Here is a 15661-nt window from a genome sequence, read left to right on the forward strand (position 1 = left end):
CCCCATTTCCTGCTCAAGGTAGAAGACCCAAATTAGAAGGTTTAGAGGGTTTATAATGTCTATTGAAAAACCCTCACAGCACCCAAAGGGGTTGATCCCATCATCCTACAGGACCATCATCAGGGGACCAGATCACCGAGCACCCAGCCAAGACCCACATCCCTGCTGTAGTGATGTGGTGTAACTGAGAGATACTTCCTTACAGGAAACAAAGGGATGGAGAGAGTTCTCTTCACCTGCATGCAAAAGTGACAAGAGTGAGGGGATGGATGGAGCATCAAAAGGATTTAAGAAGAGCCCTGCTGGATCAGGCCAGAAGCCCATCTAGTCCAGCATCCTGTTATCACAGCGGCCAACCAGATGTCCACGGGAAGCCCGCAAGCAGAACCTGAGCGCAACAAGACTCTCCCCTCCTGCACTTTCCAGGTATTCAGAGGTAGACTGCCTCCCACACTGCATACAGAAAGCACAGCATTTGCCAGCATGCAAGTGCAGTGATGGAGAAACAAGCATCAGCGTAATTTCTGCCTATAAGGCATCTCTTAAAAAGCTTTAAAAAAAAAAAAGTGGCAGGCATATCAGGCAGCCAACACAGTGAAAAATCTTGATAGTCGCTCCAATTCCAGCTGCATATTCTCTACTAGGCAGCAAAAATGTAGCCATTTAAAAGCTGTTTGGCAATAGCGCAAGTGGGATTTGCATCTCTTATTCTGGCTAGAGGCTTGCTTTGAAAAGATTCCCAGCTGTTGGGATGCTTCCAAAGACCAAATATTAGCAGACAATGCTAAAAGTAGATACAGGAAGCTGTTAGTCAGGGCCGTGAACAGCTGTTTACCGCAGGTGTCAATCTCCTGGTATAAAATTACTGCAGAGAAGGGTCTCAGCCTGTCCTAATTCCTGCTCAAGACCCAAATAACAGATTTGTGGGCTTAACAGTATCTTTTCTTTAAAAAAACAAAACCTCATAACACCCAAATATGTTGATTCCTTTCTCTTGCAGTCTTTCTTCCTCTACATTTGCTAGAGAGGGTCAGTAATGCAATAGGTCTGCTTTGCACTCTTCATTTCAAACAAAAACAGATTTTCAAAAAGCTTTAATTTTAAAATTGAACTAATTAACCAGAATTGTGTATACTTCTCATGGCAAAAAGGAATAGGAAGGAGATCAAACTTTCCCACTGTGAAAAGCTGGACTCTTCAATCAAACGATGAAAATTAAGCACATCGCATCTACTTGTTTACTTTGCGTAACTTACTCTGATAATCAGGGGAAAGGGCAAATATACAAGACGCTGAAGCTTTATTGACAGACCACCAGGATAGGTATACAGCCACATAGCAACACAGCCTTCTGAAATTTCACCAGGGGTTAAAGCCTAACTTCACACATAAGGACCAGAAACATGCTTTTTTAAAAAAATTGGAAAGAGTTCTGTGTAACTTAAAAACGTTGGTCCTATAAATAGTGAGTTGTCTCACTAAGTCAGTGAAGGCCTACTGAAATCAATGGACTCAGGTTAGCCGAACCCACCAATTTCAATGGGTCTGCTCCAAGTATGATTTGGTTGGATTCCATCCAGGGTCACCTTATCTAGTGGATGTCCTCAAAACTTGATTTGCCAATGAAGCTAACATTTTCCTGCACCAAAAGGGAACTGCGTATTGTTTCCTCACTATATAGCACCACCTCTGCAAATTCATAATACCAAGTCTTCCACATATTCCAGAAGGTTTAGGCTCCAGTGCTCTACGGCACAGAGCTGATGCACTTATCCAGGAGCAAGTTCCACTGAAGTCAGTGGGGCTTGCTTCTAATGAGACATGTGCAGGATTTCACAGTTATTCTCCCCCCCCCCCAAAAAAAACCCCAAAGTGACCTCCACTATATTTCAAGAATCTACTGCATGCTCACTTGCTCAAATTACTTCTGTCAACCGGCCGTGGAAAATATACTGCTGTTAAAACGGAACCAGAAGATGCTCTGTTCTGGATGTGTCTTCAGAGACCATTGATGTTACCTAGGCTGGTGCACTCTGGATTCTGTAAGGCAATCCGGACACCAATAGATACCCCCTCATCAAAGGCTAAGATGAAAATTATACAACATGTTGGGGTGAGGTCTGACTGTCCTAATCTACTCAGAAAACAAAAATCATTGGAGACACAGACGGATAACAGCTTGAAGGGTACCTGCAATCTGCCCGAGAGACCAGCTGTATTTGGGTTTCCTTCACTGATTCTTCACGGCTAAACAGATTATATTTTCCTACAGGGTGCACAGACGTGCCTTTCCGGTGGCCCAGCAGGTGAACTGCTAAAATCTTCTGCCATTCACTGCTCTTGAAACTGCTTGCCTTTTGAAGGAGGGTGGGTGGAGTGGGGTGGGGGTTGTTTTCCTTTGTGCCTTGGTGGCACCAGCCTTGTTTACGAGTGGCTCACCTCACCTTGCCTCCCCCTCTTTCAGGGAGGATTTAGTGTATGTGTAATTTTCCAGAAGGCCAAGCTTATTGTTTCTTCAGCTTCTGCACTGCCAGTTCTGCCCTTGCTTTGGAAGGAAAGTTTAGGGCATTATCATATTGGTGAGTGAAGGCCAGGCCTCTCAGATAGAGGAAAGGGGGGGAAAGACATCTCTCTCTATCACAGCATATGTTCTGGAACAGTTTGATCTCAGTATAACCCAGAGTGCTTTGATGTAAGCCTGACTCCGCCTTCAACACAAAAATTAATCCCTCTGTTGGGTTAACAAGAAAGGAAGAAGGCATGTTATGTTTCACAATGTGATAGCGGCAGCGCAAATGTCTTTTTGGAAACGCCTAGACAACAATCTGGAGCTGTTCAGATTAGGCTGTGTTTGACAGGTTTGTGGATGAAGAACACCAGAAGAACCTGCTGGAGCAGGCCAATGGCTCATCTAGTCCAGCATCCTGTTCTCACAGTGGCTAATCCAGATGCCTGTGGGAAGCCTGCAAGCAGGACCTGAGTGCAAAAGCATCTTCCCATCCTGCGGTTTCTAGCAACTGGTATTCAGAAGCATACTGCCTCGGACTATGGATTTCTATGTGGGATTGCCCAAAAATTGCTATTGGCTGCAAAGGTTTAGCATTCTGAGCACCTCCAGTTTTGTTTTGTTTCTAACCAGCTTCTTATCCTCATTGGGCTGGAATCTCAGGTGTCAGGAGAGGAGAGGCTGAGCACATCCCCCCCAATGCACATCCCCCCCAATGGCCAAGGGTAAGGCTCCTAAGGTCCCACAGAGTTCTTTGTCTCCTCCCATAACTAATAAAAGCAGAATAAATTTCATAGGATGTTGTGAACCCTAATTGTATTGTTTTTTTTAAAAGTCACAAAATTCCAACAATCCTTGATGCAGAATCTGGATGACTTTGGTGCAGACTTTCAACTTTCTTCTAACACAAACTTACCTGGTTTGCAAATTGGGGCTAGGCTTGCCAGCAGCCCAGGAGAATGACAAATCCAACTCTTTGAGCAGAGGTTTGCATGCAGAAACCTACAGTGGAAGCTTTTCAGGGCCCAGAGTTTAAGGCTCTGTACAAACCATACATTTAAAGCACATTATTTCCCCCAAAGAATCCTGGGAACTGGAGTTACCCCCTCACAGAGCTACAATTGTCAGCTACAGCCCTTAAAATAACATGCTCTAAGTGTATGGTGTCTATGCAGCCTAAAAATGATTGACAGCTGCTAATTGCTGCAGATCAAGTGGTTCACAACACCCTCACCAAATAATAACGCCAAGAAAAACAGAAGGATAAAACTAATATTCATTAGTGTGCATGGAAGTATTTTGAAGGATGCTTGTGCTATGCATTGCTTTGTTTCAGTCCCTCCACCTCTCCTAAAATACTCAAAGATTGAGAGGATACAGTACATTTAGGAATTCACATTTTTGTCAGCAGCGATACATTTAGCATGACTGATGTGCAATTAACTGCTGAGCTATCATTGTCTTGTGCAATGTAAAACATAAGATAAAATTAAGTGTGGGGTGAAAATGTGCATTATGTGCCCCATAAGCATCTGCCCAAGGTCTTCTCTGACATTCCTCTCCAGAACGAAACACACTTCAAAGGAAAAAGGAAGACAGCTCTCTTACCTGCTGTTCAGCAAATCAGTTGCAGGGCCTCCTTCCCCTCTCGCATCTGCTTCCTTTCTGGCAGTCTCCACTGGGGTCTTTCTGCCACACAGCTCTCAGGGGAAAAGAACCCTGTTTTATTTGACACACTTTTGAGTCACATTAGCAAGTTGGTGCTCCGTGGTTTGGAAGCGAGTCAATGACATGATGTCAGGAGGCAGGCATGGCAGCCAGATCGAGAGGGAAACTTACTCACCACCAGGTCCCAGAGCCACATAGCTCTGCTCTGTGTCCTCCTTGCTTAATTGGAGGATGGAGGGTTGTGTGTGTGTGTGTCTAGGCATCTGATTTCTGGGTGGCTGGAATGTAGCCCACTGTACAAAAATGATAGTCTCATCTAGTGCTCCACCCACTTTTTGCCTCTGGCCCCACCCACCATTGGCATGTGGCCCTAGGAAGGTTGCTCATGCGGGAACGTGGCCCTCAGGCTGAGAAAAGCTCCCCATGCCTGCTTTGAAAGTCTTCAAAGTCAGAGGGCAGATAAATTTAAGAAACCCTACCGTGGTTACCTTAGCGAGAGCGATCAGCAATCCATCAAGAGAACAACACAGTGGTGTACCACACTGGCCTCACCAAAAGAACTGCAGCTTGACTTTATTTTTAACAATCTATCTATATAATTATACTGAAGAAGATATTGACACCCTCAGGAAGGGTGAGTGTAAGAGGTGCAGCTTTCTTCGCAACAAGCCTCAGAACACAACAACAAGGTCGTTTTCTATTTGTAGATGTTCCTCTGTTTGCAGCTACAAGAAAGCTTGGGTTAGCATGCCTGACAAGGACCCAGGAGTCTAGGGTTCAAGTCCAGACTCGGCCAAGAAGGTCACTGGGTGACCTTGGACCAGTCCATCTCTCAGCTTGACCTACCTCACAGGGCTATGTTGAAGATAAAATGGGAAGGGTGAGAACCAAGTATGCCACCGTGAGTTCCTTGGAAGAAAGGTGGGATAGAAATGTAATAGAGTAAAAATCATCATCCTAATGCCCCGCCCTCACAAAAGCCTAATTAATCCTCTATGCAAACTCAAGGTAAAGGTGACAACACGCCCTGGGACCTTTTCTGCTAGGGTTTCTAAGTAAAACAGTTAATGTAGGTAGCAGGAGATGGGGGAGCACTGCTCTCAAGTCTTCCCTGACATGGTGCCCTCTAGCTGTTGTAGGATTCCAGCTCCCATCAGCCCCAGCCAGCATGATGGGAGTTGTAGTCTAACTACAGCCCAGAGTGTCCAGACGGCGTCCAGCCACTCTGAAAAGGAAAACAGCTAGAGTAGTAATTAAATGTGGATACTGCCTCATTTAAGGCTACATCCTATACTTGCTTACCTCAGCATAAGCACCATTGGACTCAATTATATTTACTTCTGAGTAGACCCACCTAGGCTGCATGGTAAAGAATTTGGAGCCTGAGCCTGGCAATTTACTCCAAACTGAAATGCTTGCAAATCCACCACAAAACAGATGGATAAAATGGTATAATCCTTCATTGCATGGCACATGCCAAGTTAAGCGGAAAAGGAAACTTTTCCTCTGAAATTAGGGGTTGTATCCAACTACGTCCTACTCAGAGCAGACTCACTGAAAATTTTTGAGACTAATAATTTTTTTATTATTATGTTTATATCCCATCTTTCCTCCAAGAAGCTCAAGGAGGCACACACAGTTCCCCTTCTCCTCATTTTATCCTTACAATAAGCCTGTGAGGTAGGTTAAACCAAGAAACAGACATCCAGTCAAGGTCATCCAGTGAGCTTCACGGCCAAGTGGGGATTTCAATCCTGCTCTCCCATGTTCTATTCAAACATTATAACCACTACACCATACACCGCAATGGTACAATGTAGGCAGTCATTACAGTGACATTCTCCACCTTAGAAGATGTTCTTGACATATACTGCATTTTATTAATCTTCCCTGCAAATTTGACCTTTTAGATCCATTCCCTGATGAACTGTTTTTTGTTTGACAAAAGAACCAGATTGTACTCAGCAGTGAGCTCTAATCTGGTTTTTTAAAAAGACCTTTAGGGGTGGTTCCTAGGGGACATTTGCAATTTTAACATGATCTAGGCATAGCGTAAGTTGTACCTAGCCTTAGAACCAGGATCTGTCAACTCAGCCCTTTGTCTGCATTAGGGATGCAGGCAGACAGCAATTTCCATTCCATGCTGTGTCTGTTACAATTAGCGCTGTTTCTGTTCCACTACAGGTTGGCTTCTGCTGAAACATATGTTATTTGTCTTGCTATCTGCTATGGCTGAAACTAAAGTAATTATGTAATTAATTATGTAATCAACTTCAATGCATTACAATGGAAGGGAAACAGCAAACACAATGCAGAAAATCATGTGATAACATTCGCAGACTAAAAACAACCAATAGCAAATATCACTTGTATTTGCTTGCATGTTTTCTGTTGCTGATCTGGAGTGAATATGCAAATTGCAGTAATTTCTGCTCCCATTTCACTTTTTGGCTGAATCCTCTGACATCCCTAGTCTGGGATTTACCTTGAAGCAACTGCTTCAAGGATCAGATACCAGAAACACCAGCATCTTCCCGATTCTGTGTGTACCATCTGTGTATGCCAAAAAAAAAGGGAAGGGTGCTACAGGTCTGGGCCAGCACCACCCATCCCTAGAACTAGATTGACCATGGCAGGGTTCAGTCCTGACATATATGAAGTGATAATAAAGAGTGCATCTGTGCACATGCAGAGTGCATTTCATTTTTCACGGATTAATTCCACATCTCCTCTATATTTTCAGGATTAAAGAACCAGCCTCTCAGGATAGAGATCCGGCTTCCAGCCAGACTTAAAACCACAGCGCTATTCTGTTTAGAAATGAGCCAAGTCCCAAATTTCAAAACAAACACACACTACACTTTCCCCCCCCCACTTAGTCAGATCAAAATATATTTATTAGCCATAAAATAAAGTTATTTTTAAGATGCACTTCCTGCTACAATCTCATAAAAACAAGAACCCTGGAGTTATGCCACCTCCTTGCAGGCAAGCCAATGAACACAGCAGATTCAGTTGTGTTGGTTTTCTTGTCTTTGTGGTGTTGTGCCGTCCCCTACAAAGTCTTGAGGTTTTGTTGCATTAACTGAGCATCCGTATTCTCTCAACATCAGGGGTACGTAATATTGGAGAGAAGCAGATTTCTGATCAGCAGCTTGGTTGTGGATTTTAATCCAGTATGGTTTGGGGGTTCCTTTATATCCAAGCATTGCAAAACTGCCTATGTGGAGAGAGAGAGAGAGAGAGAGAGAGAGAGAGAGAGAGAGAGAGAGAGAGAGAGAGAGAGAGAGAGAGAGAATTGGATGTGATTACTATCAGAGAGTTAGGCAAATAATTTGCATTAATCAGTACAATGTGCGCACGGTTAGGTTTTCCAAATTCCTGGTAAGTCTTGCTCTCATTCTATGGAAAATGAATTGATGATTGATTGGTATGTAGATAACCAATTGCTTTCTTTCTTTCAATTAATTTAAACTTTCTTTAAATTAGTTCATTAAATGTACAGTGGTTCCCATAAGCAAATGGAGGACTGAAAATATAAAACAATGCCAACACAGTAACAAGACAGAAAATGTAAAAATGCATAACCGTAAATACAAAAGCAATGAATACATAGACATAAATATAAAATCATTGTCCCAAACAGACAGATGTTTTCTTTTATCTTATTGCAACAGTACATAACAAATGCACTTATTTTTTCAAATAAATAGTTAGGTCATCTACTTTTCCTAACCCACATTATGTTAGTTTTCACCATATGAACCAGCTCCCAAACGTTTAAAGTCCAGTCTTCTAGCAATGGGGCTCATATTTTCCCCAACCTCAATTGTGCCATAGAAAATAATACCCTCTCTTGAATTAGTTCAGAAACCATAGCAGAATAAAAGAAAGTACCCAAAATTTAAGTTAGAGTGCAGTAATCACAATAAAAATTAATACATAGAATATATACATCTCCTTAAAATGAACAGATCTTTGCTTATAAAGCAAACTTTACTAAAGAAAGAATATATATGGGGGTGACATGAGATTATGTCAGGAAACATATTGTTATGCACGCAGTTGTTAACAGGTGTATTAATCATTTGTACATCCTCGAATGGAACCAAAACTTTTACATAACCAAATAATATAACTAGAGCATCTGCTGGCAAATCATAATCTGAATTGATTATTAATTTCATTTAGTAGAGCCATCCAGAAAATTCTTACTTTATGGGAGGACCAAAATATTAGATATTATTGACCTTTTTGAATACATGCATGCATTTAAGAAGTACTATTAACAAAAACAATCATGGGTTCACAACTGCAAAGTCATTCTGAGAGTCCCCAAGCAGAAGGTTTGGGATTTGAACCTTAAAAGAAAAGACTCACACAGACAGAATGAAAGGACCCAGGGTTGGTGTGAATCAGTGGTTAGGATTTTGCATACCAATTGTTGTACCAGTGTATATTGCCACGTTAACTTCCAACCCAGTGTTGCTGACAAATATTTAACATCAGACTGTCAGCATTTGTTGATTTGCTCATTTATTTACTAATTAATTATCCACTCCTTTTATGATGCTTTGCAGTGGAGGCCATATAGGGTATGCAGTGGGACCCATAGTCTCTAGAGGGCCCACCAGACCCAGAAATCTTAAGTTATCGTGTGTGTTCATTTGATGGCATGCAACAGTTCTCCAATAATTTTGGTTTGTTTTTAATTTCCCTCTGACCAAAGCATGCCAAGATTGAAGCTTGCCCGCCACTACCAATCAGAGAGGCCTGTAGTGGGAATTTCCCAGATGCTAAGACATGCACTGAGGTAGTGGCATTAGTACACATATCTTAATGCCACTTTCTGCTACTTTTTGGAGAGCTTCTTGCTATAGAAAACCCTGACAAGTCAGAAGTAGGCTTTCCTGTGCTGGTGACTCTCTCTCTTTCTGACTACTGCAGTTATTTATGTTTAAGAACAGAGTGGTAATGTAAAGGCTCTCCTACTATTGGTGTGAACTCTTTTAAAAATTATTACTACTGTTCGACGAAGCTCTCCAAAGTGGAACTTTCTAGATATTTCCAGAAATAAACACAGCTGTTTGTGGAGTGAGTTGACAGAAGCTTTGTGTGTGCTCTCTCCCATCCACATACTAAATTTGGAGGGCTCTCCAATGTATTTTGCACAATGGCCCACCAGAAAGTCTGTCCATCGTTAATGCTTTTCCTAATGTACTTGCAAAAACTCTTATTTAGCAGGGAGCCATGCAATCAAATATGACGTCATGTGATATGATAGGGTACTTCCTGCCATTTTTACAACACTTGGCGAACTTGAGAGACAGGGAATTGCCCTGAAGACTTCCAGAAGAGGAACCATCCCTAAATGTCTTTGACCATGCCGGGCAATTGTTAATGCAAAGAACTTCCCATGTTACTGAAGGATTGCTGAATTGGGAAACCTCCTGCCACAGATGTTTTGAAAGACATCTCTGTGTTGCACCTAGGGATAGATGGATCTGTCAAATTTGGTTCTCTCGGTTTCTCAATTGTCCAATCTTAAATTCAGTTCACACATTTCCACATCAGTTTGCATCAAAAAAAAGTCATCATGGAAACACATCAGCACTGTAGTGTGAATTTCTCCTAATGAACACATTTTTATATGCAATTTTGCCTAAAACACACATCTTTTTGCAAAGCAATGTCCCTAAAGTAATGCATTTTTGTATGCTATCTTCACATATAATTAAAATTATAAAATAATTGTAATTAAAATGCACACTTTAGTCCAGTATATGCATTTTTGTACATATTATTTGACCGGAGAACTGCATTGCAAAATTTAGAGAAGAGCAAATTTTGAAGGATGGCTGTGTTTCATTTCTCATGTAGTTTCGGAAAGTCCAAATAGGGAAGATTTGCCTTTAGATATGAACTGAATCGAATTTCTCCTCTGTCCCTAGCTGGGAGTTCACAGGAGCTTACATAAACAGGCTGCAATGCACATGGAGTCCATGGACACCATTCATGTGATCAAAACCACTGCAAAATGAATGCTCCATTTGCATGTAAATGCTCTACATATTTAAGCTCCTGTCATGAATTCTGATGAATGATTGGGGGCGGCAGGATGGTAAGGAAGGAAGGGCAGGGCAGGTTGACACAACCTCATTGCACATACAGGTTGAATGCCAGCATAAGGCTAATGAATCCACTGACAGCAAAAATCAGGCCTAGTAATTAAACAAAGTATTTCTCTTCCACGCTAGGACGACTCCCAAGTGGAATGCGACAGCCCCTTTCAAAAGTGTAATGGGATTAACAAGTGTGAGGGCACATACCACACACCTTGAAACTGGCAGGGGATGGATTTTTTAATTATCCCAACCATGATGATCCAGACAGGAATTTGCTTAGCATGGAATTTGGGCTATGGAGAGAGAATTTAAACACCCCTGCTCTTTGCTTAAGTATAAAGGAACAAGCCACAGGTGGCCACTTCTCCAAGAGCTCCCATAATCATGAGTGGCATGGTCCCACCAACACCATGTTGAGGAATTTATCTATTACTGAGGAAAAAGAATCAGCTACCAAATGTCCAGTACCTTTTACTTACAAAGGCATTTCTGTGAAGGTGTTTTTCAACTTCTCTCACCCCCATCCCTTACCCTAAACTGAATAACACACAGTGGGTACAAGTGCAGAAACAGAACCCTCAGCTGCTCAGTGATCAATAAGGACCAGAGGCAAAATTAGCTCATCAGCACCTGAACTATTCAGCAATATTATGAAGGTGGTTCGGCGTGGCTACTTTTAAGTTAGGCATGGGAGAGAGTTCCGTATCAGTTAGCATTTCAAGGTGAATTCAAACTTCTTGAAACATAGCTGCCCACTGAACTTTGCACTTCTCCAAATTTTGCAATGCAAACAAAATAAGGGGGGTATAAAAATGTGTGTATAAGGGTGAAGTGTGCATAAAAATACATACATTCATAAAACAAAATACAACAATGCATTATAATAAGGAAGGTTTCTTGCAAAAATGTATGTATTAGGACCAAAAAGCTTTTACAAAAAGTTTGCAAACTGATTTGGAAATGTTGCAAAGTGAATACTGGAAAAATGAGAAACCGAGAGAACTGTCGGATTCGTCCATCCCTGCTTCAACATTACATTTCAGGCTGAATTTCAGACTGAAATTCTTTTATTATAGCATCAGCTTTTCATGGGTAGCACTAATAAAAACCATAGAACGGCGTCCAAAAACCTTAACAATACTAATGATCTCTGACTAGAAATGAAGTTCAAGTCCATCGTTGACCTCTTAAGGAAGTAAGCTGAATCACAGGCAGCTGGCTGGCTGACATTCTTACCAACAGAAGAGTGTTATTCTTTTACACACACACACACACGTCATAAAAACCCCAAACCCCGTGAGATTTGGCTGTATTGCCTGCCTGCTTTTTAGTGGAATAGGTGCAAATAAAAATCAGGCTGCTGTAAGAGAGGTGGCAATGACATTTGCACATAATGGAGTTTATAACACAAACTTAATGTCACACTGGCTGGGACACAGATTTCCTATATGTCCTTAAAAAAGGGATCAAAAAAGAGAAAAGGGGAAGGAAAAGATCCCTACGGAATGAAGGGATTGGTCTTGCTGAGTTTGTTACTCTCAAAAGACAAGCTGCAGAACTGCACCATGGGAAGAGCAGCTTTTAAACACAGTGGGTTGTATCCACTAGCTAGTCCTACTCAAGTCAACTCATTGAGGATAACAGACATGACTAAGGCTGCAATCCAATACACACTTACCTGGGAATGTCCCAATGAACCCAATGGAGCTTGCTTCTAAGTAGACGTATTGGATTGCAGTCTAACTTAGGTTCATTAACTTCAATGGGTCTACTCTGAGTAGGACTAGCACTGGATACAATCCAGTACAGCTTCTCAAAACTGATTCCAGCAAAAACAGCTGTCAGGGTGGTTCAAAGGTATGCAAAGTAAAAATAAATAAATAAGGAGCAGGCACCGCAAGCGCACCAGGCCAGAGTTATCACATTCCTTTAAAATTGTATATCCTGTCCTATTTTGAGCTCTTAGGGTAATTAAAAAGCAAAGACAACAACATCTCAATAAAATTAGGTTAGTTAAAATAAACTCTGCACCCCTTTTCTCCGTCTGTGATATTTTGGGCCTAACATATCCTTGTCCTTAGATGACCTCTGGAGTATGTTCCATCTTTGCACTTGAACTTTGAAAGAAAAACATTCCTGACTTGAACGCCACAAAAAGAAAGCCTTCACATTACTTTTTTGGATATGATGCACAAACAGTCTTATGAATAGGTGGTTCTTGGTCTATCTGAATGGCCTCTAAACAATACAGATATGTAGGGCTTACCCTAGGCTATTTTATAAGCTTTACCCCCGTATTAAATTCTATTAAGTTAGGAAATATGAGAATATGCTTGGTTTACTGTTCACAGTTTGTTTGAGCAAAACACTCATGGTTCCCAGGCTGGATGCAACACTACTTATTTTTTAAATATATATCCCTGCAGCCCCTCCTCCCAAATGAGCCCAGGGCGGCAAACACATCAAACGCTAAGCTTGTTAATGGCTTGTTTCTCCCGTGCTTTAGCAGGAAGCAGCAAAGCAGGCACAACTGACACACTCACAGTAAACTATTGGTGACGGTTTACTGTGACATGCGAACGTACCCAGTGTGTCTCTGAGCAGTGGTGCAGTTAGGTCTGGATTCTTTTCTTAATGGTCTGACCGGGGTGTAGGGACACCCCTCTTTAGATGGCAATGTGTATTACTTTACTTCAAATTGTGCTTAAGTTCAGCCCTGCTGCAACTGGGCCCCCTCCTGTCCATTATGGGGCCCTGGGCATCTGCTCAAGGTTCTGTCCTGACCTCCATCACAGAGAACTACATGTTGGGGACAACCAACAGGGAGGCCTGTTGCCTTCATACTATACTTATGAGCTTCAGGAGGCATTGGGTCTCTTTAGACAGACTGCGTTCTGAATCAGCAAAGCAAGTCATATCTTCTGACCTAGATTTGGGAAGTCAAGTGCTATCAGTGTGGCAACAAGCCTGGGAATAATCACTTCAGTGAAGCCAGTGCAATAACTATCACTGTCAAGCACCCGTCCAGTCAAGGCTAGCTAATTCCATCTGGGAGTCATCTGAAATTATCTGTAACTTTTTGGCCTGAAAGTAAGCTGCTACCCAAAACAACTTCAAGGATACAGCTTAACAAGGACTTGCACACGACCTGCTGGAATATCTGTTTCTAGCCTTGTAAAGCGAAGAAGAAAATGTTGCTTAAAAATAGTCAAAACACTTTGGAAATGTTTACCACGGAACAGGTTTCATTTCTGAACAATCACCAAAAAAAGACAATCAGGCACCTTTCTGTTTTCTTACTCTTACTCTTCCATTACATACTTGCTTCCAAGCTACAGAATTTCCTATTGCAGCAAAATAATAACTGGAAGGTGACAAAAGGCCACATCTGCACCATCCATTTAAAGCATTATGATACCACTTTACCAGTCATGGTTTCCTCCAAAGTATCCTGGGAACTATAGTTTGTTATGGGATCAGAGAGTAGTTAAGAGGGGGGGCCCTCCCCTCACAGAGCTACAATTTCAGAGTGGAATTTTAACAATCAGTCTCTCTTCCCAAGAAACTCTGGTTGCTGGACTACAGCTTCCATCATTCCTAACGATTGGCTATGATGGCTGGGGCTGATGGGACTTGTAGGCCAAAGCACCTCAAAGGCAACAGGTTGGGTGAAACTGCTGTACACGGCCACCACTGCAGCAATGGTGGAAGTTGAAATTGCACTAAATACATGTACAAGCAATTTAAAACAACAACAACAACAACAAGACAACGTTGGTACATTTCCTTCAGAACAATTTTTTGTGAAAGGCAACTAATTCATACAGTTTATATAAGAGTCATCTTTCGCTATATAAGAAGTCACATCATTCATATACTCACCTTTTTTGTGGAAAGCAATGGACTTTGCTGAACCTAACCTTGTAAAAACAGACATCTCAGAGGTTCCCATTGCTTCTGCAGGGTCTCTAGTACATATAAGAACAATTGATCTGGAAGAGAGAAGAAAAGAACAGTAGTTTGCATGGCACAGAGGGATGGAAGGAACTGTCCATTTCAGTTCTCTCAGCTTCTAATTTTTTAAACATTAAATCGGTTCTTCACATCTTTGCAGCAATTTGCATTTTTTTAAAAAAAAATCAGCAGAAAATTCTTCGGGATTTTAGCAGGATTTTGTCCTAATAAATACATTTGTGTATGTGGTTTTGACTAATGTACACATACTTGCAAGCTATTTTTCTTAATATAAGGCATTTTGGTATGTTATTTTCACCAATATATTCACTTTTGTGCACACTTTCCCCTAAGATGTGCATTTTTGTAAACATTGCTTGGTTGCAGAACGGCATCGCATAATTATGATAACTGTGAATTTTGAAGGATGGCTGCGTTTCGATTTTCATATTGTTTCAAAAAGTGCGAATTTTATATATTTGGTTTGAAATGCAGACTGAATCAAATTTCTCCCCCATCCCTAATAGCACGATGGGAAGAACTGCACCCTCTTTCTCTCCGTGGGAATCATTAACAGTTCAAGAAAACCCTTAAACAAGTCTATCCCCAGAATTAAGAAGTAAGCATGAACTCCGACAGGCCCAGAACAGCATTAAGACATGGATGGTGTCATAACCTGAACATAACAGGAACCTGAGGTACGTCAGGCCAGGATTCAACCAGCATGATGTCACAAATCTGGTATCTCTCTCATGCACTCATAGAAACATAGGAAGCTGCTGTACACTGAGTCAAACCAATGGTCCATGTAGCTAGCATCGTCTGCACTGATTGGCAGTGGCTCTCGAGTGTTTCAGAAAGGAGTCTCTCTGAACCCTACCTAGAGATGCCATTAGGGACTGAAGCTGGGACTTTCACCATGCAACACAGATGCTCTGATCTTGAACTACAGCCCTTTCTCTTCAAACTCTCAGACTGCATATACCATACATTTAAAGTACTCCCCGCAAAAAAAAAAAAGAGAGAGAGTTCTGTTAAGGGTGCTGCACACTGCAGCTCAGCGAGGGGTAAACTCCAGATTCCAGGATTCTTTTTGGGGGAGGGATGTGCTTTAAATGCCCTAACTCCTACTAAGTTAAGCCAGCCCTCAGCAAAACAGTCTGGTCTACAGTAGGGATAGCACGATCTGTCCATTTCGGCTCTCTCAGTTTCTCGTTTTCTTAAATTCATTTCTTCACATTTTTGCAGCAATTTGCATTTTAAAAAAAATGCTCACGAACATTCTCCAGCATATTCGTGCACATTGCTCCTAAAACACATTTTAGTGGACAGTTTTGACTAATGTTTTTGCAAGCCATTTCTCGTCATATAGTACATTTGTGCTTGTTATTTGCAGAAATATATTCAT

At 41.6% G+C, this 15661-nt stretch overlaps 2 protein-coding genes across 9 annotated transcripts in view; both read right to left on the bottom strand.

The window, feature by feature from the left end:
- Positions 1 to 15661, bottom strand: part of CEMIP (cell migration inducing hyaluronidase 1) — a 182029-nt gene that overhangs the window by 90318 nt on the left and 76050 nt on the right. The window contains exon 1 of one of the 2 annotated variants that reach the window (XM_061595568.1): positions 4115 to 4175. The exons of the other annotated variant lie outside the window; for it this stretch is intronic. The gene's annotated coding sequence lies outside the window, so the exon portion shown is untranslated. Of the gene's footprint in view, positions 1 to 4114; positions 4176 to 15661 lie in introns of those variants that run through there. 2 annotated transcript variants of the gene reach the window in all.
- LOC133369860 (inactive cell surface hyaluronidase CEMIP2-like) overlaps positions 7059 to 15661 on the bottom strand; it is a 106123-nt gene continuing 97520 nt past the window's right edge. For 3 of the 7 annotated variants that reach the window (XM_061595561.1, XM_061595558.1, XM_061595559.1), the window contains 2 exons: positions 14182 to 14291; positions 7067 to 7394 (listed from right to left, as the gene is read on the bottom strand). In XM_061595561.1, the coding sequence (XP_061451545.1) occupies positions 7186 to 7394; positions 14182 to 14291 (319 nt within the window). In that variant the 3' untranslated portion in view covers positions 7067 to 7185. Of the gene's footprint in view, positions 7395 to 14181; positions 14292 to 15661 lie in introns of all 7 variants that reach the window. The other 4 variants (XM_061595563.1, XM_061595564.1, XM_061595562.1 and 1 more) reach the window with 3 other exon arrangements.

Source organism: Rhineura floridana, chromosome 14 (assembly GCF_030035675.1).
Source record: "Rhineura floridana isolate rRhiFlo1 chromosome 14, rRhiFlo1.hap2, whole genome shotgun sequence".
In the NCBI taxonomy this organism is placed as follows: domain Eukaryota; kingdom Metazoa; phylum Chordata; class Lepidosauria; order Squamata; family Rhineuridae; genus Rhineura; species Rhineura floridana.